This window comes from Chrysemys picta, chromosome 16 (genome assembly GCF_011386835.1).
Source record: "Chrysemys picta bellii isolate R12L10 chromosome 16, ASM1138683v2, whole genome shotgun sequence".
NCBI classification, from domain to species: Eukaryota; Metazoa; Chordata; order Testudines; family Emydidae; genus Chrysemys; species Chrysemys picta.
Genome location: NC_088806.1, coordinates 30,833,718 through 30,861,124, shown reverse-complemented (window position 1 = coordinate 30,861,124; position 27,407 = coordinate 30,833,718). Strand labels below are relative to the sequence as shown.

The 27,407-nt window shown below is 57.0% G+C and overlaps 2 protein-coding genes across 12 annotated transcripts in view; one reads left to right on the top strand and one right to left on the bottom strand.

The window, feature by feature from the left end:
• CEP164 (centrosomal protein 164) overlaps window positions 1-7,469 on the bottom strand; it is an 82,879-nt gene extending 75,410 nt beyond the window's left edge. For all 11 annotated transcript variants that reach the window (XM_065569107.1, XM_065569100.1, XM_065569106.1 and 8 more), the window contains exon 1: window positions 7,333-7,469. The gene's annotated coding sequence lies outside the window, so the exon portion shown is untranslated. The remainder of the gene's footprint in view (window positions 1-7,332) is intronic.
• On the top strand, window positions 1,856-26,384 carry BACE1 (beta-secretase 1). Its single transcript, XM_065569118.1, is given in 13 exon segments — window positions 1,856-2,259; window positions 12,926-13,014; window positions 15,361-15,527; window positions 15,530-15,576; window positions 17,210-17,305; window positions 17,308-17,346; window positions 17,761-17,895; window positions 18,733-18,834; window positions 19,354-19,503; window positions 20,035-20,170; window positions 20,173-20,205; window positions 20,767-23,502; window positions 24,289-26,384. Coding segments are annotated over 12 exon segments (1,497 nt in total). The 5' UTR covers window positions 1,856-1,998; the 3' UTR covers window positions 21,009-23,502; window positions 24,289-26,384.
• Window positions 26,385-27,407: the final 1,023 nt, after the last annotated feature.

Below are 27,407 nucleotides of genomic sequence, written 5' to 3'. Positions count from 1 at the left end.
TTTTGAGCACGCACCCCCTGCCACACCGTTCGGACTCCCACCCAAACTGATGAAGCCAAAAAAGCACGCCTCCTGCCGTGCACCCACTTTGGAGCCCACTGTTGTAATCCACACTAAGAGAGCGTTAAAGAACCTCTACCTGACATTATTAAAATGGAATTAATTTTAGGGCCTGATCCTGCAGAGGGAACCATTTGGATAACTCCTGGTATTTACGTTAGCCCCATTAACATTAAGAGCCTTATTTAGAAATTTGGTCACCCCTTTTAACATACTCAGCAGAGGAGGGCTCCCCAGCCAGAATCTTTAGCCAGGTTCTTTGAATATTAACCTGATCCCAAATAAGTAAGAAGTAATGTACAATATACGTTAACTTTTTTTGTAACTTTGCTTTAAAGTTAAAAAAAGGGGGGCGGGGAGGGGGAGAACCAATCCTACATGAGTTATTTATGTATCTGAGTAGCCAGATTGAAATCAATAAAAGCTACTACTAGTGCAAGTATAGTTAAGTCCTTGAGTGCGGACTTGTCTACACAGGTAAATTTTACCCGTATAAATTACATTGTGAATTTAAACTGCTTTAGTTATAACAGTGTAAACATATAGAGACACAGACACGCACACTTATAGTTTAGGACCTTTTCGAGTTAGGTTATGTTGCTTGGAAAGGGGTTTAAAATTAACTGAAAATATCCACTTTTATTATGGAAGAAAGTGTCCACACAGGCAGTTATGTCTGTACAAGTACAACTATACTGGTATAATTATACTGACATAACTTTCCAGAGTAGAGAAGCCCTACATGTTTTCTGAATTAGGACCCATATGTTTAGACTTGGTGCATTTCACTTTGCTGCCCTGTAGCCCCTGCACATGGAGTTATGCAAGAATCTCAGTTTTCACTTAAAAAAAAATTCTAGCTCTTGTAGTTGCAGAGAAAAAGCGACTCTCCAAAGGCTCAGAAACCAGAAAGTAAATAAAAAGAACCCCAAATGTATTTAAAAAAAAATTAATTTTTAGGTCTCTCATGATTTGTTGGGTCATGTTTTGTGCTCTCTTTGAATGGTTGGGTTTAGTAATATTGCTATAAGATAGACAGATGACTCTCTAAAAACTACAGATCCTGAAATCAGCCTTGCTTCTTATGACACCTTCCTCTATCCCTCTTATGAACCTTCCTCTATCCCTCAGCATGCATACTCATAACCCTCTTGAAGGTGCACACACATTCATGTTACAAATAAACTTTACACTTTAAACAAGCAAACAGCAACTTAATTTTCTTATGCAGCTTTCTTCAGCTGCCCCTGTTAAGTGAAATCTATATGGGAAAGAGTTCCTGAAGGTTTTTCTTCTCTTTCATTTGGAATTCATAGGCTACAAAGCCAGAATTGTGACCATCCAGTCCAGATAGTAGAGAGACTTTTCTTTTCACCAAAGGGCATCAAAACCGGCCTTAGCCGTTACCTGAACAGGAAGCAAAAGTGGAAAACTACACTTCCCAGAGATCTTTGGTGGAAAAAAACCTTTGGCTTTGACAGCGGCAGCCACAAGTCTTTCCGCCTCCAAATCTTGATTGCAGAGTGAAGAGATTATGGTGGACTGACAAATGCTGTCTCTAGAGCCTGGAAATTGACCAGACTGTCTGATTTTCCCATGCTTCAGCTAACCAAAAGGAGGAGGAAAAAAAATCATCCCAGCATGACTGCTGCTTCCAGGCTCTTATATGCACTGAATCTCCTCTCTCCTCTCCTAGATGCTTGATGGTTATTACTTTAGATTTACCAGTCTAGATAGATTTTCAACCTGGAATTCTCTCTGCCCCAAAGATGCTACTGGTGACTGCTGGCTTGCTAGGAAGGAGCATTTAGTTATCTGAGTAAAACTTTTACCTTTTGTCTGTGCAAAGGGACGGATTTCCTTGAAGAACGACAGCAACAGCACCATCACTTCAGGAACAGCAAATTCAGGGGAGAGCTGGGCAGGGCTTTCACCCAAATGGCTCACATGTTGCCCTGGTTGCTGTTGTGGCTGGGGTCTGGCATGGTGCGAGCCAGCCAGCCACATCTGGGGATCCGGGTGCCCCTGAGGAATGGGATGGGGACCTTGCAACAGGCCCACAGGATGCAGCGCTCAGCTGAGGAGGAGCAGGAGGATTCCAGACAAAGAAGCAGTTTTATGAACATGATAGATAACTTGAGAGGAAAATCTGGACAGGGCTACTATGTGGAGATGACTCTAGGGAGCCCCCCACAAAAGGTAAGGCGTGCTATCCACATTCCCTGGCCGCGGGTTATTGGGCAGGTTTGCGAAGCTGAGACCAAGCCCCAACTTCACAGAAGTTGAGGCATGGGCGCTTTGGTATGTGTACCGCTATATTTTGTTTGTGTGTGTGTGTGTGTGTGTGTCTCTCTCTCTCTCTCTCTCTCTCTCCCAGGTACTGTGTGACTGTGCTCCAGAGAGACCACACACTGGTCAAGAGAGAATCTAAACAGTCTTTGAGCAGGGAAAAATAGCAATTTTAGAAAGCGACGACTGCTGGAGAGTGAGAAATACAACTTCACTCAAGGGAATTTTGTGGCCAGAGTACAGAGCCATTATCCGTGTGCCTGCACGAGGCATTACAGATACCCATTTCAGACACAAAAGGAAAGGGCTGGGTGTAGAAATAGCATTTTATAAACTGCTCTCCATAGGTGTTTGCAAACGAAACACTCCAGAATGTAGGACTGTGTGTGGCAATTACGTTCTGTGATGTACAAATGAGGTGTCTTTTGGTAAATACTCTCCCTATATAGTCACAGAATAGGCCTTCAGTTCTGTTGATTCCTGTGTTTCATGGCTGGCTATTTTGGGCATCTGGATGATGGTTGTTGTACGTGTTTTACTAATATTCAAACCCAAGGAAGTGCAGCACAAAGACAAATTGAGCCTCTCTTTAGGGCAGACTCCCAGGATATCAGAGCCCAGGGTTGCAAGACTTGGCCCCAAATGGATCCTTCAGCCCTAGAGTATCGTAGTGATAACCCTACAGCACTGAAATGCAAAGCTCCGAGCCAGCCTCTGTCCTTAGCTGACACTGTTGTGCTTAGGTTGACCCAGCCTGCAAGTAAGGAACTTGCATTACTTGTGCACAACAGCAATATTCAGGGGTTGCAATTGTTTTCTGATGCCTTAGCAACTTCATTGTGGATTCCTATGGAATGCAGAAATGCATGAGAAAGAGGGGGAAATAGGGAAGGGGAAGGGCATGGGGATACAATCTCCCCTGGAGAAATACAGATCTATTTTAAAACGACAAGTATTTCTTTTGAAAATGTCACCACAGCTGCACACCCATCAGAAGGAAGATTCAGAAATGGCAGCATTGTTCTACTGAAAACACAGAGCCTTGTGCGAGTGACCAGCCTGGCACTTCACCAGCGTTTTCTTCATTGTTTTCAGCCATTTATAAATGAAAGTGGGGTGCAGTTCAGGGAACTTGAGTTTCACCCTACAGGATGATTAAAAAATAGAGGGAGGCTGTGTGTGTGTGTGCGCGCGCACAGGTGTGTGTGCATGTAGATACGTGTGGGATTGTATCTTTTGTGTACACAATACGAGCCTGCTTCTGCACCCGCTGAAATCAACAGTAAAGCTCCTATTGACTGCAGTCATGCAGAATCAGGTGCTAATGAAGTGCATGGGGAGGAGGTGACTGTGTAATCTGTATGCATGTGAGAGTAGTATGTATGCATGTGTGCATAGCATGCATGTGGTTACAGATGTGAGAGTGGGTGTCTGGAGTCTGAGCTTCCAGAGGATATCTCCACGGAAGCACACAGCAAGCAGCGTGTGCATGCCAGCACATTAAGCATGTTTATTATCGGCTTGGATTGGGGATGCAATTCCTGACTGGGCAAACCTTCCAGGGTTTGTTTTGGTTTGAGCTCCTGAGTAGCTCACACTCATATTGAAAAGTTTCAGAGTAGCAGCCGTGTTAGTCTGTATCCGCAAAAAGAAGAACAGGAGGACTTGTGGCACCTTAGAGACTAACAAATTTATTAGAGCATAAGCTTTCGTGGACTACAGCCCACTTCTTCGGATGCATATAGAATGGAACATATATTGAGGATATATATATACACACATACAGAGAGCATAAACAGGTGGGAGTTGTCTTACCACCTCTGAGAGGCCAATTAATTAAGAGAAAACAAACTTTTGAAGTGATAATCAAGCTAGCTCAGTACAGACAGTTAGATAAGAAGTGTGAGAATACTTACAAGGGGAGATGGATTCAATGTTTGTAATGGCTCAGCCATGAATGGCTATAAGATGTGGTCACTTGCCCACTGGGAGCTGCAAACCAGTATCCCATGTGGCACGTGATAGTGCACATACATGCATTGTGGGTACAAACAATGGAGGGGGCTGTACCAATAATACTGTAGAGCAGTCTGGTGCTGGGCAGAGCTGGGCCTGGGATAGATGCACATGTGGAAAATGAAAGTTTCCCCAAGCCAGTGGCTGCCCTACCCACCCATCCAATTCCCTGCTGGTGGCCTCGCTGTGCAGCTCCAGCCACCCCATACAGAGCAGCTAGGAGCCAGTTATAACTGTAAAGAGCTCCCCTCCCTGCGACACCCTCCAAACGCATGCCACACCCCTGCATCTGGCATGCCTTTCCTACCCCTGTAATATTATTATTTGCCTTGCCATAGTGCCTAGGAGCCCTCTGAAAACACAATACAGCCTTGTGCACGCCACCTTGCAGCCACATGGCGCAATGCAGGATCAGCCCTTGTAATACAGCACCGCTTTAGGCACTGACTGGCCCAGCCCAGGTTCCGAGTGAGCCTCTCTTGTGATGGCTGAGGCCCCCATGCTCGGATCTCAGTAGCCTTCTCACTGGAAGACTCCTCAGCATGGCCAGCCCTGAGTGCAGGGAGAGCTCAGGGCCAGCTGCCCCAGCGCTCCCCCCACGCAGGAGGCGGATTCGCCAAAGCGCTCAGCGCCCATTTAGGCGCCTAGAGGGGCCAGATGGCAGAAATGCTCAGCACCCAACCAGCGCAAACATCTGAGCACGTACTTGGGAGCCTCACACAGGCATACGCAGAAAGCAAACGTAACCCACTGAGGAGGGCATGTCACTGCTTCCCCCCCTCCCTCCCCGGTGCCGATCCACCAGGATCCAAGTTGTTCCAGCCTATCACACACGGACTGGGGGGGGGGGGGGGGGGACACAGACTCAGCTCTGCCAAGCCTTCCTGTTTCTGGGCAGGAAGGACGGACGCAAGGAGGGGAATGTCCAGGGGAGAAAATGGAAGGAGTGACTGTGGTGAAAAGAGTTACAGAGGAAACACCACGTCTTTCCTCAGTTTCCCCCATACTCTAGGAAACTACTTCCTACAGTGGAAGAAGGAGAGGGAGAAAATTATTTCTCAAAATCTAATTTTAAAAAATGATTTCGTTGTCCAGGTCTGATTGGAGCAATTGCCTGGAATCTGCCACATATCCAGACTGCCAGGCATTTTCAGTGAGAACCTCCCCTTTCCACACACACATTTCTGAAACGTTCACTCTTTGGGCAGCGCCTTTCACGTTTGGCCCCTGTCCACATTGGAATTTTATGTTTTTTAGTTTAAGCAAAATCCCTTCAGCAGGCATTTTTATATAGACTTTACACCCACTAAAGTGTGTGTCTCCACACGCACGTGTCTCCACATGATCTGGCTTCTACTCCTGGCTCCACCGCCGACTGACAGAGACCTCAGTCAGTTCCTCATGGGCTGGTTTTCCAAGGCAATCAGACACCCAGTTCCCATTGACTCTCAGCCAGAGTTGAGCAACTCACTGCCCTTGGAAAATCTCCCCCTCACTCTCTCTGCTCCTCAGTTTCCCGACCTAGGAAATGGGGGTAATTACACTGCCCTGCCTCCCAGGCGGAGGGTAAGGCTGTGCATTAACGTGTGCAACGTGCTTCCAGAACTACACGTGAAGGGTGCAGGGCAGCAGTGATATTTATTACAAATCCAGGGTTACCAAATGTCATGCCCTCCTCCATGTGTCCCATCCCCCACCACTCTGTCCCTCCAGACAGCTTTGGAATTTTCCCCCAGCCCCTGCCTCCCTTGCTGCTCCACGAAGGGAGCCCTGCACACCCAGCACTGCCGCTCTACCACCAGCAAAGCCACTGCGCTCTAGATCCTTTACATGGATCCACGGCACGTCCCCTGACTCCAGTCTCATGATTTTCACCTTCCAAGGGGCCGTGGGGCAGAGCCTGGCATGGATCACTGCACAGTAGCAAGCGCCTTTCCCCCAGCACTGCACAGCCTAAGCGTGTAAAATACACTTGTGTCTTGTGCACCTAAGACCCTTAGGGCAGTAGCTCTCAGCCTTTCCAGGCTACGGTACCCCTTTCCAGAGTCTGATTGGTCTTGCCTACCCCCAAGGTTCACCTCACTTACAAAATCAGACATAAAAATATAAGTGTCACAGCCACACTAGTGCTGAACAATGGCAGACTCATTTTTACTCTACAATTATAACATAAATCAACTGGAATATAAACATTGCGCTTACATCAGTGTATAGCACAGGGGTTCTCAAACCGGGGGTCAGGACCCCTCAGGGGGTCACTAGGTTATTACATGGGGGGGGGGTCACAAGCTGTCAGCCTCCACCCCAAAGCCCGCTTTGCCTCCAGCACTTATAATGGTGTTAAGTATATAAAGTGTGTTTTTACTGTATTGGGGGGGGGGGTGTCACACTCAGAGGCTTGCTGTGTGAAAGGGGTCACCAGTACAAGAGTTTGAGAACCGCTGGCCTAGTATATAGAGCAGCATAAACAAGTCACTGTCTGACATTTTAGTTCGTACTGACTCCACTAGTGCTATTTACGAGGCCTGTTGTAAAACTAGGCAAATCTCTAGAGGAGCTGATGGACCCCCTGGCAGACCTCAGCGCATCCCTGATGGAGAACCGCTGCCTTATGGGCTCCTTAGTCTAAGAGTAATACTAGGTCTTGCTCACGCAGATGTGAGTGGAGAATGAAGCAGCGCAATTTAAGTCAAATTAAAAAACCAAAGAGGAAAATCCTGCTTAAAGAGGAAGGGCCCAATCCTGCAGACTCAGAGCACTCAACACCCACAGTGGGAGCTAAGCCCCACATAGGATCAAGGTCAAATCAGCTTCTGCCCTGGTGAATTTCAGAAGCCCAAACAGCACTGCCAAGTACAGCCCGGCTAAGAATCTGCCGGTTAACGGGCCCAGCCACCCAGGGCTCCGTGTGCCACAGCTCCAGGCATGGGATACACGGACTGTGTCCGGCACCAATCTGTAACTCACCTTCACTCAGTAGCCAGGCCCATTTGTGTGCACAGCCCTGTCCAGGCAGACTGGCTCGTCAGCTCCCTGCTGCCCCGCTCTTCCTAGCCGCCGTAGGTGGGGCTCCTGCCTGGCCACCGGAAAGGCCTGCAGAGCGCAGTGCTGCTGCACAGCCAGGGGAGCCCGGGGTTCTGACCTTCGCCCACCCTAGGGGTCCCACTGGCCACTCACCAGCAGCTGGGGCTGCCCCCACTTTGCACATGAATGCACACACCCCGTGTAGGGCTGCTGGAGACTTTCCCCAGCCCAGGAAGGACGAGCACCAAGCCCAAGGTCTGCTCAGGCCCTTCCTTCAGACCCAGCTTCTTCTCCAAACACACTAAATCAGTTCAACATCAACTTCCTCAACTACCTCCCAACTTCCTGTAGCCCTCCCCCTTGAGCTGGGCTCTTTCAGACTCTATAGAGATCACCTGTCCCCCTTCCCAGCTGGGTCTGATCATCCCCTCTCAGGCCCAACTCCTGTTCTTAAAGGGGCTCCAGCTCCAAACAGGGGCTGGCTAGTGGCTAGCCTCAAGCCCCTTGGCCCGCTCACATCGTGGGACATGTCAGCCCGTTTCTTGACCTCAAAGAGTGCAGGACGCACTCACTGGCTGAGCCCGTCGAGCAATGCTGGGGGTTTGCCAGGGGTTGCAGACCAGCACACTATATTTTATAAGCAAGCCGGGTTACCGATGGGTGCGCTCTAAGCACTTTCTTACCAAAGCTGCTGCTCCCAGCTTATGATAGACCCCTGGCTTTTTCAGAGCCATTAAGCACTGATATCCCTCACTAATGCTGCCTGTGGTGAGCTTTGTCCTCAGGCCTTGGCTGCATCCAGAATGCCTCCTAGAGCCCAGCCTGGCATCTGATTGTGCTTGGGCATCACGTGCCTTGACGGGGTCCCTGGCAGCCCCCAGGGGGTGGAACTTGCTCCCCAAGAATCAGCCTGGAGGCATTTCCATGTCCAAGTCCTGCTGCCTTCACATCACCTCCCGCCCTCCCCCATCCCTTCCTGGTTGGCCCGGTCTCCCTCGTTAGATTTCATGTCTCTGGACACTAGATTTTTATGCCATGTCAATTGTGCTGTAATTATGGGTCTGTGCAGCACCTCCCCAGGGAGTCACTCTCAATAATGTATTTCATTCCATTGGGAGTCCCCGTTTCCGCCATTCGGACCCGCCCGGCTGTAGGCTCAGCAACAAGTCAGACTTTAGAGCCCATTGCATATTGTGGCAATGTCAGCATGTGACCACTCCCAGCCACCCATGGGCCCCTCCCCAACCTCTCGCCCTCCGGAGCAGAGATGTGTCTGCAGGGAACCCGGGAGTTCCGTAGACGGGGGCTCCGTCGGACCAAGGGCGCCGGGGTGAATTCCGGAGTGGAGAGGCCTCTCCGACACACCCGGCTAGGCGCTGCTGGCTCCCACGTCCCAGTCCAGAGCAATGCCTGGGTGGAGTCTCTGGGAGAGAGGTGCTATCCCTGTGAAACCCCCAAACCCGAGTTCACAGGGCCTGATCCTCCTGCCCTGCACCTCGTGCTGTCGTTTATGCCACATGAAATGCCATTTCGTGCGCACTGGGCCCAGATGTGAATGACGGTGTCAGCCCGGTCCCAGCCTGTCTGACAGCGCCTGGGCCGTCCAAAGCCTTTACCCTGTTACCAGGACACAGGTCCCAGATACCCTGCAGCTTTTACCTGTGTGCTCCCCAGGCCCCCCCTCGGTCACTGCTCTTGTGCGGATGGGGTAAGGTCCCAGGATGTGAACCGTTCGCCTTGCTGGGCTGATCCTCTCTCCCTGCTGCCATATGTTGCCTGTTTAGCTGGGTATTGGTCCAGCGAGACCTCTCTTAAGTGGCCACCCAAGGGACCAGAAAAAGGGATCAGTTGCCTAGCACAGATGGCCTTTAATTAAGGATGAAACAGAAAGGCACTGGAAGCCGTGCAGAGGGGCTTAGAGGCGGGGGCTGCAGACGCTGGGTTGCCTAGTGAAGATGGGGTTCTTAGCGCAGGTGTTGCTGTATCAATTGCAATCCAGCTGCTGACGGTGTCTCTGGGTGCTCTTATGGAGATATCCCATCTCCTAGAACTGGAAGGGACCTTGAAAGGTCATCGAGTCCAGCCCCCTGCCTTCACTAGCAGGACCAAGTACTGATTTTGCCCCAGATCCCCAAGTGGCCCCCTCAAGGATTGAACTCACAACCCTGGGTTTAGCAGGCCAGTGCTCAAACCACTGAGCTATCCCTCCCCTCTTAAACCTTTGACTTACACACAGCCAAGGGGGCTCGTCCGGAGGGTGCATTAGGCTGCTGTACCGCTCCACCCTGTGAAACACGTCGCTGGGTGGTGTGAGCAGTGCCCCCCGCCCCGCTTTTAGCCACCCCGCAGAGCAACACCGATCTAGGACACAGTTGTGGCACAAGGGCAGTTTCTAAAGGAGATAATGACGGGTGGAGCAGGATTGCGGGACATGGGCAGAGCTGTGTGAGGCGTACGGCCTGGCTAGCAGGGGTCTAAAGGGCCAGACGGAGGGGCAGAGGAGTCCTGGTGTAAGAAGGCCATGCGATGCCCCCTCCCGCTAATGACATGTTAAAGCCCCAGTACTTTGCAGGGAGTGAAAATGAGTGAGGTGTTGACTCCCTCTGGGTGGGCCTCGCTGCTCACAGGAAGACCCAGTAGGTGGCTGGCACTTGCCGTGGGTCCCACCTGAGCAGAGGGGGCTGCTCTCTGCCCCCGTCCCCCAGGGCTTCAGGGGCAGAAGGGCGGGCGAGGGGGGGTTCTTTTGTGCCTCTGATGGCTGGGGAAAGCTGATGCTGGAGCCGGATGTGTTTTCCCAGGTTAGGCTGAGGACGTGTTTTGGGAGCTGCGAGGAGGCTGCTGTCATGGTATCACAGAGCATGTGACCAGAGACCCCTCAGGGAGCAGAGCGCAGGCTTGTGTCAGAGGCCACTGACATGGAAATGGATTTGTTTCTGCAAGGAGGAGGGGTCGATGCAGGAACATAAGGCAAAGGAGAAACATCTCGCTGCTCGGTGACTGTTCCAAGCAGAGGCCCTTCCTCACCCAAATAGCTCACAAAGAATTCATCCATGAGCCAAGCAAGCAATGAACCTAACTGTGAAACAGCACTGCACTGAGACAGCCTGGCACTGCAACAGCAGTACACGGTGCTGCACTGAGGCAGTGGTGTGTCGCACGGCATTGGGCTAGCAGCGCGCTGAGGCAGTGGTGCGTCGCACGGCATTGAGCTAGCAGCGCGCTGAGGCAGTGGCGCGTCGCACGGCATTGAGCTAGCAGCGCGCTGAGGCAATGGTTTGTTGCACAACATTGAGTTAGCAGCACGCTGAGGCAGTGGTGCGTCGCACGGCATTGAGCTAGCAGCGCGCTGAGGCAGTGGTGCATCGCACGGCATTGAACTAGCAGCGCGCTGAGGCAGTGGTGCGTCGCACACCATTGGGCTAGCAGCGCGCTGAGGCAGTGGTGCGTCGCACGGCATTGGGCTAGCAGCGCGCTGAGGCAGTGGTGCGTCGCACACCATTGGGCTAGCAGCGCGCTGAGGCAGTGGTGCATCGCACGGTATTGAGCTAGCAGCGCGCTGAGGCAGTGGTGCGTCGCACACCATTGGGCTAGCAGCGCGCTGAGGCAGTGGTGCGTCGCACACCATTGGGCTAGCAGCGCGCTGAGGCAGTGGTGCGTCGCACACCATTGGGCTAGCAGCGCGCTGAGGCAGTGGTGCGTTGCACGGCATTGAGCTAGCAGCGCGCTGAGGCAGTGGTGCGTCGCACACCATTGGGCTAGCAGCGCGCTGAGGCAGTGGTGCATCGCACGCCATTGAGCTAGCAGCGCGCTGAGGCAGTGGTGCGTCGCACGGTATTGAGCTAGCAGCGCGCTGAGGCAGTGGTGCGTCGCACACCATTGGGCTAGCAGCGCGCTGAGGCAGTGGTGCGTCGCGCGGTATTGAGCTAGCAGCGCGCTGAGGCGGTGGTGCGTCGCACGGCATTGAGCTAGCAGCGCGCTGAGGCAGTGGTGCGTCGCACGGCATTGAGCTAGCAGCGCGCTGAGGCAGTGGTGCATCGCACGCCATTGAGCTAGCAGCGCGCTGAGGCAGTGGTGCGTCGCACGGCATTGAGCTAGCAGCGCGCTGAGGCAGTGGCAATAGGAAAAGCCTGCTCTAGGAGGTGCAGTGCTGAGACCCTGGTGTCAGAGCTTCATTGGGACAACTCTCCCCGCTGCAGCCGGCGTGAATTTCTGATTAGCGCAAGTGCCCTCTGGCTCTGCAGAGGAAGAGCAGAAGCCCCTCTGGGGGCTGTGAGACAAGGCAGTCTTGGCAAATCAGCAGGCAGAGGCTCTGGAGTAGAACGATACCCAGTGGAACTGAGCATCTCCCCCTGCCCCATTGCAAGGGCTGAGCCTGCAAAGGGGCAAGGGTCCGCCTGGAGTTTAGGGGCAGTAGCCAGATCCCTTTGTGCAAATTGATGGGAAGGATTCTGAGCAGGGTATGTCACCAGGGCCTGGAGCTGGTCTCCTTCCCTCTGTTCCGCTCGCCCTGCTCTGCCATTGCTCCCCTGGGAGTGTGGGACTGGTGGGCATTCAGGGAACACCCTCCTCACTCGGGTGACTGAAGGGATTTGCTCGACCTTTGCCCTCGTGCCTCTGAATGCCCATCTATCCCCCTGCCCGGCACCTTGGGGGTCAAGCTGAGCCCGTACTTGGCACTGCCGGGCATAGGTGGGGACACTGGTTCACTGGACTGGACTCTTCCTTCCACATCAGCGCGGGACCCAATGCCCCGAAGGGGGCCCGGGCAGGAGTTACAGGGTGAGGGTGGCTGGGGGCGATTCCCAGGGAGGGACCCTTCCCAGGGGGCCTGGAGTCCCAGAAGTGTCCTAGAGGGGGAATTCCTTGTGCAGCTGCGGGGCCGGCCACTGGCAGAGCAGGCCCTGAGCTGGATGACCCCTGGTCTGATGCAGCCAGCCATTCCCTGGGCTCCGGTTTAAGCCCCCGGAGCTTGGCTGCACCATGCCTGGCGCCCCCCAGGGTGTCCCGCCGGAGTAATGCGGAGCCCTTGGTGCAGTCCTGGCTCTCCCGCCCTGCCCCGCAGGGAAGTGGATACCTCCGCAGTGCCCAGCCATGCTGCTGAGTGGGCTGGTTCCTGCAAGGTGGCAGGAGTCGGGTGTCCTGCCGCAGCAACCCCCCTCCTCCCCCCGCTTGCAGAGGCTGATCGCAGACAGCCGCGGAGGGAGTGGGGCTGGAGAGCTGAAGTCTGAGGCTTCCCTGGGAATAGTGACAGCAAGGGCCGTTCCCAGCTGGCTTTGGAGCTGGGGGACTCAGGACTGGGCACCGGGGAGGCCCCTGGGGCACAGGGTGTGGGCAGAGGAAATCTGGGCACTGCCACTCTCCCCACCCTGTGGATAAATGCAAACGTTCAAAGCTAAGGCATTAACAGCCCAGAGCGCACCAGAGGCCAGGCCATGGCAGGGGCTGGCTACCCCACGGAGCCAGGCAGGGGTGGGGTGGTACTAGCACTGACGTTTCCTGCTCCTAAGTAACGTGGCTCCCCCCTCTCCTTCCCCAGCTGAACATTCTGGTGGACACGGGGAGCAGTAACTTTGCCGTGGGGGCAGCGCCGCACGCCTTCCTGCGGAGGTACTACCAGCGACAGCTGTGAGTATGGCCGGAGTGCTAGAGGCTGGCGGGGCAGAGCGCGGTGCTGCACTGGGGAAGCCCAGTCACCGCGCCTGGTGGCTCAGCCATGGGGCACCCACCGCCTTGGCCCCAAAAAGCGAGTCCCATGGGACCCCCACTTTGCTCTTTCCCCTCTTGGGGAGGGGGCCCTGCTCTGAGCCAGCATCCCCAGCTGTGGCAGTGCCAGGGGGCTCCCTGCTGGGCCCAGGGCCCCCGACATAGCTAGATGCTGAGGGGGCTGCTGTGAAGGGAGGTCCTGGCCACAGCAGCCCAAGCAGAGATCGCGGTGCCCCTCTCCACCCCCAACCTGTGCCCCCTCCCCGCGCCCCATCTGCCGCTCCGGGCCCCTGGCCTGGTAGCCTGCGGAAGCCGCTTCTCACAGAATCACGCTCTGAGCTGACAGCAGCCATCGCCCTCAGACCACAGCCCCCAGGAATGCTCCCTCCCTGCACCCGCTGCTCAGGTCGGCTGGTTATCCCACTTTGGAGAGGGCAGGCCCAGGAGGCTCCCGAGGGGCCGGCTCTCTCTGGCGTGGAACCCACTGGGGGTTCGCTGGGCTCCCCCCTCGGGCAGGGCGGCGGTTCTGTGCTCAGCCCCAAGAGCTGCATGAGGCGAGGCTGCCCCGTGGCCCCCCGCGAGCACTCGCAGAGCCCTGGCGGTTCCCCTCCGGGGAGAGGAATTACGGGCAGGAAAGGAGCCGGTGCACGAGGCTGGGGCCAGTGCTGGCAGCAATGGCCAGGTTTAGTCACTGGGCCCGCTCCGGGGCCCCCAGCGTGCACCCATGGAGTAATGAGATGAACCATCGCTCCACACAGCACGGACAGAGCGAGCTCCAGCTCCGAGGCCGGTCTGAGGGGTCACTGGCCTGCATGCATCAATGCCCAGGGACGCCAGTATAAACGTGCAGTAAGCCCATCCACTGCAGCAGAGCCACTCCGGATTTACAGCCGGCTGACTGACCGGAATCTGGCCTCCTGCCTGGAACAGTGTTTATTGCTGTTCTCTGTCATCAGACCCCCTTCTTCGTCTGCCGCTGCTCCTCCCGCGCCACCCGTCACCGCAGCCCGTTGGTGTCATTATTTGCAGAACCTCAGGGTCCCAGCTGGCAGCAGGGCCCCGGCACTGGGCACCGCATAGGCTCCTCGGGAGAGTGTCCCGGCTCAGCCAGCCAGCTCTCTAGGTAGACCAGGCAGAGGGCGGCCCAAGGGACGTGTCTGTCCTCACCTTGCAGACGGGGAGTCTGGAGCGACGTAGAGGCCCTGGACGCGGGGAGCCACCCTTGAGACTGCTTCTGGGAGAGTGTCTGGGGGCCTCTGCCGGGCCCAGGAATCGCTCCCCAGGCCGGCCGCATGGCTGGCTCCTGCGTGCTCCATCGCTGGGATACCCCAGGCAGCTGCCGGCCTGGTGGGGAACCGGAGGGGGCCTGTGCAGGCCTCTCCCTGGCAGCCGGGCACAGAGCGGCCCCTTCCTGCACACTGTACGTGCCGGGGCCCCTGCTCTGGCCCTCGAATCCTAAGACTGGCAGTGCCAGGCACGGCGCCGGCCCGGGCTCAGGGCCGACACGGCCAGATGCTGGTCGGCCTCCATGATGGCAGCGTCTGCGCTGGGGCGGGACTCAATGGCCCCTTTCTCTGCTGAGGGGGGCAAAGGAGCCCCCCCCCAGCACATTACAACACTGCCCGGCCTCTGAGCCACTGGGCACAATGTCTGGGCTTGTTCGTCGCCCTCCCCTTGGCTGGGCCCATTGTGCTCCCATGACCCTGGCCCAAGGGTCTGAGGAGGGGGAGCCCCACCCCCCATGCCCTAGAATCAGCCCCAGGGTTCAGAGTGCCCTGTGCACACTGACAGCTGCAATCTGGTCCCGGTGCGGGGACCACAGGAAGGAGCATTTGGAGCTGCTGGGGGGCTCCCTTTGGGGTGGGGCCAGTAGCAGAGGGGGCCTATGGGGATGCTGCAGTTCAGTCTAGCCTGGGCACCTCTGGTGTCCCGGGGAGGGGGTCATAGTCCAACTGTGGAGGTGCAGGTGGGCTGGGGACACACGGACACGCGGCCAGTTTCACCAGCGCGTAGCCCAGACGTATGTCTGCTCGCACACACATTCATACATGTGAGTTCACAATCCCTCCACTGGCAGATAAACATGGAGATTTGCACCGTCACCGATTCTCAGCTCCACAATCCCAGGGGTTCACTGGCCCCGCCCAGATGGCCATCCCTCCCCCAGGCCCCTGCCCACCCCCCACACTCCCACCCTTTCCCCAGCTCCTCCCATGCTCCAGTAGAACTAGCCTGACGGCTTGCTCCTGTCTTTGGCGTTCGTTGCAGGTCCAGCACCTACCGGGACTTGCGGAAAGGGGTCTACGTGCCATACACCCAGGGCAAATGGGAAGGTGAACTGGGGACGGACCTGGTCACCATCCCCCACGGCCCAAACGTCACCGTCCGCGCCAACATCGCTGCCATCACAGAGTCCGACAAATTCTTCATCAACGGTCAAACTGGGAAGGGATTCTGGGGCTGGCCTATGCCGAAATCGCCCGGGTGAGCGCGGCACCGCCAGCCTGGATGGGGTTCAGCATCACAAGGCCTAAGAGGGGCCAGGCAGCTGCTGTGTTTGGGAGCACATCCAGTACCTCAAACTCTGCCCCACAGCCACTGGCTCTGTTAATGCTCCCGAAACCATACGCAGCCCTTCAGCCACCAGCTCCGGCACTGCACCCCAAACCCGGCCCCTCAGCCACCGACTCTGTTAATGCTCCCCAAACCCATATCCAGCCCCTCGGCCACCAGCTCTGGCACTGCCCCCCAAACCCAGCTCCTCGGCCACCGGCTCCGTCACTGCCCCCCAAACCCAGCCCCTTGGCCACCAGCTCTGTCACTGCCCCCCCAAACCCAGCCCCTCGGCCACCGGCTCTGTTAATGCTCCCCAAACCCATATCCAGCCCCTCGGCCACCAGCTCGGTCACTGCACCCCAAACCCAGCCCCTCGGCCACCGGCTCTATCATTGGTCCCCATACCTGGCCCCTTGGCCACCGGCTACGTCACTACGCCCCAAACTCAGCCCCTCGGCCACCGGCTCTGTCTCCCCAAACCCAGCCCCTTGGCCCCTCAGCCACCGTCTCCGTCACTACGCCCCAAACCCAGCCCCTCGGCCACCAGCTCTGTCAATGCTCTTCAAACCCAGTCCCTCGGCTACCAGCTCTGTCACTGCCCCCCAAACCTAGCCCCTCGGCCACCGGCTCCGTCACTGGCCCCCAAACCCAGCCCCTCAGCCGCCGGCTCCGTCACTGCCCCCCAAACCCAGCCCCTCGGCCGCCGGCTCCGTCACTGCCCCCCAAACCCAGCCCCTCGGCCACCGGCTCCGTCACTGCCCCCCAAACCCAGCCCCTCAGCCACCGGCTCTATCATTGGTCCCCATACCTGGCCCCTCGGCCACCGGCTACGTCACTACGCCCCAAACCCAGCCCGTCGGCCACCAGCTCTGTCAATGCTCTTCAAACCCAGTCCCTCGGCTACCAGCTCTGTCACTGCACCCCAAACCTAGCCCCTTGGCCACCGGCTCCGTCACTGCCCCCCAAACCCAGCCCCATGCCACTCAGCTATTGGCTTTATCAATGCACCCCAAACCCAGCCCTGCAAAGAGGAGAGCAATAACACCCTGCCTTTCTCCAGCCCTCCCACAAGGCAGCCACCTAGTGCTGCCCCCATCTTATATAAGGGGAAACTGAGGCACAGAGGGAGACTGCAGTTTGCCCGAGGCTGTAGCAGCACTGGGACCAGAACCCGTGTCCTGCCCCCCAGGCCTGGCTGTATCAGTGACCCAGGACACGCTGCTCTAGACACTGGGGATGAGGCTATCTCAGCCGGTTGATATTTCCAGTCTGCCATCAGCCAGACCTAAATTCCCGGCTGCTCCTTGCCCTGCTGGTGGCATGCCTTGCTGGAGCGGGCAAATCCCCTCTCCTCTTAGCTCTGCTGTCACCCACACACAGTCCCTGGGGGAGCTGGCTCTGGCTTTCAGAAACGTGTCGGCCACCTGGAGCCCAACACCAGGTCTCTCTGTAGCAAGTGCAGGGGAATGGAGCCAGGCCTCCGCGGGGTCCCCGAGGAGCACTCTCAGCTGCCCCGTCTCTCCCGCTGCTCATAGCTCTGTGGTTCTGTCTCCCCCATCAGCCTGACGACACCCTGGAGCCCTTCTTCAACTCGCTGGTGAAGCAGACCCGGGTGCCCAACATCTTCTCCCTGCAGCTCTGCGGGGCCGGCTTCTTTCCCAACGAGTCCGAGGCCCTGGCGTCGGTCGGGGCAGCATGGTGAGTGCGCGGGCTCAGCTCAGTGCTGGGACCCTGGGCTCGGGGCGGTGCCAGGCGCTGGCTGCAGCAATGCCAGGGGGTCGCGAGGCAGAGAGCGCCCCACCCACCCTCGGGGACTGGTTCCAGAGTCAGCGTTCTTGCTGGTTCCCCATTCCTTTTCCACAAGCAGGGCCGGCGCAACCCATTAGGCGACCTAGGCGGTTGCCTAGGGCGCTACAATTTGGGGGGGCGGTGACCGCGGCGGTATTTCAGCGGCGGGACCTTCCACTGCCTCTGTGGGGGGCGGCATTTCAGGGCGGGACCTTCTGCCGCCTAGGACGGCAGAAAAGCTGGCAGCGCTCCCGTCCACAAGCCCCTGCGGTTGTGCCCTGCTCCCGGGGCTGATGGCAGCTCACACCCCTCTCCCTGCTGCAGATCATCGGGGGCGTGGACCACTCCCTCCACGTTGGCAGCATCTGGTACACGCCCATCCGCAAGGAGTGGTACTACGAGGTCATCATCGTTAAGATGGAGATCAATGGGCAGGACCTGAAGATGGACTGCAAGGAGGTGACGGGGGTGGGAGGCCACGCGTCCGTGGCTGCACGAGCAAGGGCCACATGCCTGTGGGAGGCGCAGAGAGAAATAGTGGGGACTGTTCCCCCAGCCCCTGGCACACCCTGATTCTCAGCCCTTCCGTGGCACTGACGGGGCCAACGTATCAGCACAGCAGGGATGGAGGCCAGGGTGGCTGGGCTTAGAGCTCGCACACCCACGTGGGTCTGGCTCCCTGCAGACCTGTGGGGCGCATGGGGGCATCCCCTGGCCCTACACACTGAGGCCCGTTGTGCCCAGGAGAGGGGGGGAGGTTGGAGGCGGCGCAGGGGCCCCTCGCCCAGAGCAGCACGACGCAGACAGTGAACGGGGCGAGTTGTTTGTGTGCAGGCCCATTCCTCGTCCGGAGCAGGGAGATCAATGCTTCTCCAGGTGCATGCGCCAGTCCCGGTCCCACAGCCAGCACACAAGCCTGGCCCTGGATTAGTACATGTGACAAATCCCCTGTGCCCAGGGACTGCCGGGGAGCTGCCCGCTGAGCCAGACACGCTCTGTACTTTGCCTCCCCGGCTGCCTTTGGCAGGCTCCACGCAGCCAGCGACGTTCTGCTGGGACTGTCAGTGATGCTGGGGGAGAGCAGGCGCCTTGGCAGCGGGAGGCGACCTGCTCAGCTGGCATCAGCCCAAGCCCGGGGCTTTGACCCCGCCTCCCTCAGGAACAGTTGTTTAAGTCTGTTGGCAGCCTCCTGTCTGGCGCAGCTAAGTGAGGAGCTGGGCGGGTGCTGCCTCGGGGGGCCCACGGAGAAGGAGAGAAGCAGGGGCTGGTGCCTCATTCGCCGTCTCGCCCCCACAGTATAATTACGACAAGAGCATCGTGGACAGCGGGACCACCAACCTCCGGCTGCCAAAGAAGGTGTTTGAGGCTGCAGTGAAATCCATCAAAACGGTGTCTTCGGTCAGTATCGCTCTCTGGCAAACCCTAGCCCCTCCCGTTCCCAGCCGGGTCCCTGGTGAATGCTGAGGGCCCCAGAGACCAAGCCACTGTGACCCGGCTCTCACAGAATGCTTAGCAGACTATATTCAGGGGTCACTTCGCTCACCACTGAAAAGCAGCCCCCTCTGGGGTAAAAAGTGGCAGCTGGCTAGGACAGGAAGTGAAGAATGCTGTTTCCGTTTGAAACTGCAAGGAAACTTGGGAAGTGGGACACTTACAATGTGAGCTGACCTGCGGCTCGGAGGCTGTGGGCACGCAGCCCTGCCTTGGGGAGAGCGCCATGACACAGAGCACAGACCGGCAGGGCCTTCCTTTCGTGCCTCAGCTAAAAGAGTCACTAGCATGACAACACCCCACCCCATCATCAGCTCCGCCCTGGAGGGAAGAGTCCCCCCACGGACACCCTGCACATACACCGTCTAGCCCGAGTCACTGAGCACCAGCACAGTCTCACGGTCTCTCTCCTTCCCCCCGGGGCAGACGGAGAAGTTCCCGGATGGCTTTTGGCTGGGGGAACAGCTGGTTTGCTGGCAAGTCGGCACCACCCCCTGGCATATCTTCCCAGTCATATCGCTCTACCTGATGGGCGAGGCGACGAACCAGTCCTTCCGGATCACCATCTTACCCCAGGTGGGTCCCCGGCGGGGCAGGGCGGGCGAGCGAGGCCAGGGCTGGGCGCTCACAGGCAGCACTCGGGGAGCGTGTGACCGGGAAGAAGCCACAGAGCTCAGTCCCTGGGGGTCCACAGGAGCAGCACCCTTGGACATGGGCCAGCACCAAACGCCATGGATTTTATTTGGGAGGCCGGGGGGCTCCCAACTCAGAGCTGGCCCCTCTCTCCATAACGGGCTGAGCCAGAACTTGGGAGCCCAGCACCGCAAACATTTTTTGGGGGGGCAATTTGAAATCCAGCTCATGTGGGCCCCTCTCCAACACCAGCCCTGCATGTGCACGCTTCTCCTGCCCCTTCCCAGGCTGGCCTGGGTGTTGCTGAGGGAAGGGGGCTGCCCTGGACTCAGAGTGGTAAAGCCACGAGTCCCGGGCCAGTGAGCTGGGGTTCCAGGGAGGTGACTGCTCCTCAGAACGCAGCTGTAGGTTGGAGCTCTCTGCGCCCTGCTCCCCAGGGGCTCTGATAACACCCATCCCCTGGTCTCCTTCCAGCAATACCTGCGCCCCGTCGAGGACGTGGCCACGTCCCAGGACGACTGCTACAAGTTCGCCATCTCCCAGTCCTCCACAGGCACCGTCATGGGCGCCGTCATCATGGAAGGCTTCTACGTGGTCTTCGACCGCGCCCGCAGCGGATCGGCTTTGCCGTCAGCACCTGCCACGGTGAGGGGCGGGGCGTGTGGCGCAGGGGGAGAGCCAGGGACTGGCAGGGCATTCGGGGCGGGTGGTAACGTCTCCACAGGGCTGAGGTCCTGGCTCATTCTGGTGTCATGCAAGCAGGGGGATGGCTGCAGGAGAGGGGGACACGGCAGCCCCCCCTAGGCACCCAGCTTCCCCTCTCCTGGTTGCAGGAAGGAAGGGGGCAGTGCTGGTCCCAGTGGGGCAGACGCATCCCGCCCAGCTGAGCAGTGGGTCCATGTGGTTAGAGGGGGCAGGGGACAAGAATGATAGTTGCTCCCAGTTGGTGCAGCCCATGGAGCTCTGCAGCTGCCCTCATCCTTCATACGGCAGCTCTGGGGCCCCACCAGGCCAGGGCTGAGCTGGGGAGCTCGCGGGGCCCACTCGTGCCTCTCCGACGCTGTCTCTGAACCGTCAGGCCGTGCATACGGGGTAGCCCTGGTCTCCCTCCTGGCGCCAGCGCTGCCCTCTGCTGAGCAAAGCGTAGCCACGGCCCCCGCGCCAGCCACCCATCACTGGTGCACTGAGCTGGGGTCCTGTCCGCAGTGCATGACGAGTTCCGGACGGCGGCAGTGGAGGGGCCCTACGTGCACCCCAACATGGAGGACTGCGGTTACAACATCCCGCAGACGGACGAGTCCACCCTGATGACCATCGCCTACGTCATGGCGGCCATCTGTGCCCTCTTCATGCTGCCGCTGTGCCTCATGGTCTTCCAGTGGCGCTGCTTCCGCTGCCTGCGGCGGGACCACAACGACTTCGCCGATGACATATCCTTGCTCAAGTGACACCCGCTCTGCTGGCGCGAGGGAGCAGCTGGCCGGGGGAGGCAGGGAGGGAGAGCGTGAGCTGAGCTCATCCGCACAGGCTCCTCTGCCCACAGAGTTTGGCTGGGGCTGGAAACAGCACCAGCCATTGCCCCAGGCCAGAGCCGGGTCTGTTCTTCCCCTGCCCCCTCCAGTGGCTCAGCCAACACTGCCTGGAGCCGTTGGCTCTGCCCTGGGAGTGGGCGCCGGAGCAACGGGTGAGACTCAGCAGCAGGCCAGGACGCTGGGCCTGTCGGCAGGTTTATAAGGTCACCATGGAGTACATTGAAGCTTGCTCGCTGTTTAACTCCCCTCTGCGTGCAGCAGCCCCGGAGAGCCTGGGAATCAAACCCCTTTGGTCTCTCCTGTTCGGGATACGGCCTCGCCCAAACCGCAGCCCTTGTGCTCCAGGGTACGCCTATGCCACACTCTAAGCCCGGGCTCTGACTCACGTTTGAGCCCAAGTCCCACTTCCGTCCACACACAAACCCCGTCTGACTCAGGTCAGCCAGCACTCAGGACCCTGCTGGGGTGGGTCCGCGTCCTACGGAGGCTCGGGTCCAAGCCCCGTTACATTGCGGTGTGGACACGGCTCAGAGCCTCAGGCCCGAGCCAGACGGTCTGTGTCGTGCGGCAAGGACCCGGGAGCACGGCTGGGAGAGGCGGGTGCAGCAGCTGTCAACCCAGGTTTACAGCGCAGTGTGGAAACACCAAGTGCACAGCCCAGGTCCCCAGACCCGAGTTTACAACCAAGTGTAGACACATCCCCAGAGGTCCGTGGAGGAATCAGCCCAGGTCCTGAGCATTGCTTGTTAGCCGCTGCTGCTGCAGAGGGAGCCCAAAACATTGTTTTTGTGTAGGGCCTACATAAACCATGGTCATTACATTTTCAATAGTTTGGGTTTTCAAACATTGTGAACAGTGGTAGATTCTAAAATAGCCATTTAGAATCCAGGGGATATTCCTCCCCAGGCAGCCACTAATGTACAATGCCGGCGGGTCAAGCTTTGGGGCCTCCTCTCCTGGGAGGTGCCCCTTTCAGACCTCTGAACTGGAAAGGACCTACCCAATAGCACCTTCACTCCGGCATCGGGAGGGACTGGGCCTCTCAGCTAGAGCGCAGGAGCCTGCGGTGAGCCTGGCCTCTAGCAGCGAGTCAGCCTAACCACCCAGCTCCCCTTTCCCCTGCCAGGCATCGCTGCGACAGACACACAATGGCATTCAGGAGGGTCCATGCCATCCAGTGCTGTGTGCGCGCATGTCGCTGTCCTGTTTGCTGCAGCCCCCTTCTCCCCACCCCACCCGCCCTCATCCCATCCCCGTGGGCTGCCTGCATGAGCTGGACTCGACCCGCTTGCATCTCAAGGGCCCTTGGCTGTGGTGAAGTGGGAGCAGAGAGAACGGATCTTCCCCCAACTGGCTCCTGCATCTCTTCTGCTCCTCACTGACCCGGCTCTGGGGGCCCCCCTCGGGCCAGCCCCCTCCTCACAGGGGGGTTGAAGGCTGTCGTGTGCAGCCAGTACTTAATTGGTAATGAAAGAGGTGCCGAGGCTCAAGCAATTTTTTTAACCTTCAGAACTGACACGACAAACCCAGAGGTGCCGGGGCTCTGAACTGCCGAGCCCCCGGCAAGTCCGGCACAGATTAAGCACTGTGTGCGGCCACCACAATCCCATGGTGTCGTACGGGAGCAGGACAGCCGTCCCAGGTATGAGTGCCGGGGTCTGCCTAGGTGGGCCGAGGAGCATTCTCTCCAGGGGAGCTGTCCATGCCTGGGCTGGAGACGGGTCGCTCGCTGCAGGCTGGTGGAGTGATGTCTGGGCGCCTCAGGCTACAAGGGGGTTTTCTGCTCCAGGGGTTGCAGCTTAGACCAGTTGACCTAGGGATAAGTCACCAGCCCGTCCTGCAGCTCCTAGGGAACGGCTACTTCCCTGCGCTCCCCAAGAGAAGTGCCGCTAAGGGGGGCAGCTCTGGCAGCCCCTGCTGGGGTCAGGGAAGGAATGGGGGAGGGGTACAATGTTCCTCCACTTTTCAATCTCTTTGGCCCTGGGAAGTGAATTGGGGAAAAGTGGGGGCAGGGCAAACCATCCATTCCCCTTGTCTCTGCCTGGGCTGCAAATCATGGGAAAGAGCCTAACCTGCTCTGGCTCCCAACTCTCCTGCCAAGCGCTGCACACAGCAGCTTTCAACGGGCCTCGCTCTGCAGCACCAGGGGGAGAACCAGCAGCCTCTGCTGCGGCGGGATGGCACCCAGCCCTGGGACAGGACCAGCAGCCAAGGAAGGTGTGTAAGCCACGAAACCAGACTGTTACCCGGCCTGCTTGGGAAAGCCCCAGGGAAGCCAGAGCTGCCTCTGCGGGTTGCCTCCTCCAGGAGCCCCTGCATGGAAGGTGTGCTGCACAAGACAGGATCGCCTCATACTGCATCTGGTCCGGAGGGGAAAACCCCTTCCCTGTGCTGGACTTAACCATCCAAGGTGATTAGCTCCTCCTGGAATATCTGCCTCTGGCTGCAGTGGGGGAAGGCAGTGCCCCAGCCCACCACACTAAATAGCTTGTTATTTTGGGGGGTGGGCAGCAGCCACCTCATCATCATCATTAGTGTGTTTGAAACACATGGTTGTACTTAATGTTCCTTGTTTATAATGGCAAAGGGGCCGGGGATGTTGTGCTCGAGCAGAGGGCAGCGTGGTGTACGTAGCAGGGCTGTGCTGTGTGTGAGTGTACCAATACTGAATGCTTCTTTGCCTGTACAATATATACATATTTTTATATTTTTAATGCTAGTGCTGAAAGCCCCTGGTTCATTGCAAACCCAGCCTGAGGGGGTTTGTGGGTTTTTAAGCACCCTGCTTTGGTTGTGGGCAAAGGAGCCAGGCTGCAAGTCAGGGGTGCTTAGCAGTGGTTTGTCTGATGGAAGTACTTTATGGATCGTTGGTTGATCTGGCATTTGTGGTGATGGATGTATTGCTGGTTAATATATCTGGTGAAGGGGATGGGGGCACTGGGTTGTGGGGGTGAAATTAGATCATGGACACAGCAGCGGTTCGCAACCCAAAAAAATGTATCGCTCAAGGCTGGTTTTGCTTCTGGTCCCCCTTTCTGTTCAGGGAGGTTTTCCTACTACAGAAGACCCCCCCCCCCCCCGAATCCCAGTGATCAAGGCCCTGCACATTGTGCTTCAGTTCTGGTACTAATTGTTGCTTTAAAAAGCAACTTTGTTCCTTCTCAACGTGGGTTTTTCTTCCTACTTAATCCTGCAGGCGACTCCTCCTGGGGAACTGGTAACACTGCTGTTCCTAGCCACAGCACAAGGTTGATGGGTAGGCCTTCATGGCGAGATTGAAAAGTACAGAGCAGCCTGGGCAGGGGAAGGCACTCAGCCAACCGCAAACACCTGAGCTTTTAGCCCAGTGAAGGAGACAACCGAGGAAACTAGCTGTTTGTAGGAACATTTGCCCAGCCTGGGAAGTGCTTGTTACAGAGCTTTGTTGATGCAGTTCCTACAGGGGACCTGGGGTTTAATGTGCCACTAAATGGCCCAACAAGATAAAGCTGGGCCATTTGGGAGCAATGCAGAACGTGTCACTTTGCAGAGGGGCTTGGGAGGCGGGGGTTCAGATCCCAGCTGTACCTCACACACGAATAGTAGCACCACACCCTGCCCTTCTGCACTAGCTTCATTGTCCGAGGGAAGTGCAGGGGCAGCTGCAACTGTGAAGGAACCATGACTCCTAAAGAGGGTAGAGAAAAAAACCTCTCTTCAGTGGAGACGTCTCACCTGCTAGCTGGGATCCAGAGAGGCTGTGCTGGTGGGAGCAGTGTTACTGGAAACTTCCCGTGCACGGTGCAAGAACAGTTCCAAGGGCAGCAAGACAGCGCAAGATGGAGGGCAGACTGCAGGGCTCTCCTCTGCCCTGAAGACAAGTAACTGACCCTGAGCTCTAGCCCCAGCTGATTCCAATATGTCAGTGGCTCAGACAACAGCAAATCTCTGACCCCACTTTACTTTTCCTGGGCTGATTGGAGAGGAGCTGCTGCCATGACCCCCGAGGGAAGGCTAAACAGAGCTCTGGGGAATTCCAAGGGGCAGGAGCAAGGAGTGTAGGCCCAACCTTTGAGCCTTGGTGGAGGAGAAAAGCAAACATAGGCAGGTACAAGAATCACCTTGTTGGGTAACGTTCCCCAGCAGCACAGGCTGGCCGGGCCAGCGTGAGAGAATTAACAGCATAAAGAGTGACAAGCAACGGGCAGGGACAGTCCGGTGGCCCTTCTACTTAAATATCCCGCAAAGAAAGCAGCAAGGAGTCCCTGCAGTGAATCACTCGCTAAGAAGCCTGCACTGCATAGCCAGAAACCTTACAAACTGGCTGGGCCAAGTGAACTCTGACTGTGGGCCCAGCTGCAGCACCCCACCCCCACCATCAACCTACTTCACTGTTGTTTGCAGTGTTGGTCCCAGGGATTAGAGAGACACAGGGGGGTGAGGTAATGTCTTTTATTGCACCAACATCTGTGGGTGAGACAGACACACTTTCGAGCTTACAGACAGGTCAGCCCTGCAGAAGAGCTCTGTGTGGCTCCAACGCGTGTCCTCTCAGCAGCAGAAGTTGGTTCAGTAGCAGATGTTCCCCAGCCCAGTGTCTCCCCACTTCACTAGAGACAGAGGCTTTGCTTTTACCAGTGCCATCTGGTTCCCAGAACTTGCTCTGGTCCTGCACTCAGGCAGCAGCCTGACTCCAGCCCAGGGGGAAGTTATGCAACTGAAACCTCCACGCCCCAGTGCCTGCCCAGAACACCTCCGGGACCCCACTCCGCTTGGACCACTCCTTTCAAACGACCGTGTGGGTGCAGAAATTCACTGACGGGGGCCAAACGCAGCCGTGCTGCATGCGAGTGACACTTCCATTGACTTCGGTGGAGTTGCAGCTGCTTACACCAGTGCTGAATTTGTCGCAGGGACTGTGCAGAATCTACAAAGCAGGGGCCAGATCCTGAGAGGTGCTGGGCACCATTAACTCCCATTGAAATCAGTAGAGATCACTGGTTACACCAGCCCGATGGAGGAAGAAGAGCTCAGAGGGGGCAAATTGGGTCTAGAAAGCTTTGTTATTCTGAGCTGCAGCGCAGCCAGCGTTATCTCCTGAAGAACTCCCGTCCCATGGGCCCTGGGTTAGAGTAACAGCGCCTGCGACGACCACACCGTGCGTCCCGCTCTCTGCCCCACCATTTGGGGAGCGGGACGAGGAGTGGGGATAGTTACTCTTAGCGGCTACTATAGACGCCCATACTCTGTAACCCTAATGTCGATGTAAGAATAATGAATGTTACACAGTAAATTATTACATTAAACAGAAAAGCCTTGTGTTCACCGCCTGTTCATTGTCTGGGGGCAACTCCGAGTGCAAGGAAGGACAGGGGGGAAGGTTGTGGAAGGCTTTGAGCTGCTGAGGGCTCTTTAGGGTTAGGGCAGGTAAGAGAAGTGCCTGACTTGAGTGGAGAACTCCGTGAGATGCACTGAAGTTGTTAGTGAGCCCAGATGTCCCGGGTACCCTGGGAAGACACAACGGTCATGGTGGAAGCAAGCGCATTGGGTAACAAGGGTGCGGAGTTCTAGTTATCAGTTCAGCATTTCCCTCTTTGTACGTTCTCAACAGGTGGGGATGGCTCACGGGCCAGGAATGGGGTAGGGCGAGGGAGAACCTCTGACCCATTACACTGCAACACAAATGCCACTAACAGCTCATGCTTTTCTCAGATGTAGTGGGAGGTTGAAATTATTTGCTTAATTTCTCCAACAACCCCTGGGCTGCTGCTCAGGCCAGGTATTTAACAGTGCAGCAGCATTAGGCAGAATAATGTAGTTCATTTCCATGCACACCTGGATGATCATTAACTCAGATTTTGGGACTAATATTTGAAGTTGCTGTTGCCAGCAATCCCCCGAGTAGCATAACTGCAGAAAGCAAAGACGAGCGACTCAGCTAGGGTGGGTTTGTTCCAAGGTTTGAATATTGGCAGGACGTGCTTTGCAAACAGCTCCTCTAGCGAGATAGGAAGCCTGGCTCCTCATCTCAAATCCGGCCCAGGCCAGCAATACCTGTGAGTCAGGCTGGGGCTCCTGCGAGAGACACACCTGTTTCAGCACAGGGAAAGGTGTCTACAGTACAAACAGACCAGCGGTGGGGGGCTCAGCGGTGGCCAAAGACTGAACAAACCATAAAGGCAGGGTTGAGATACTGGCAGGATGGAGGAGGGAAGCTTGCATTGCTGCTGTCCACTTCACGGGAGGCTTGAGAATTGCCAATTTAATGGTAGCTTCAGCACCATTCTACAGCATACTAAGTGAGGCCAGTTCCACGTGCTGGGCTGCGACTGTTTG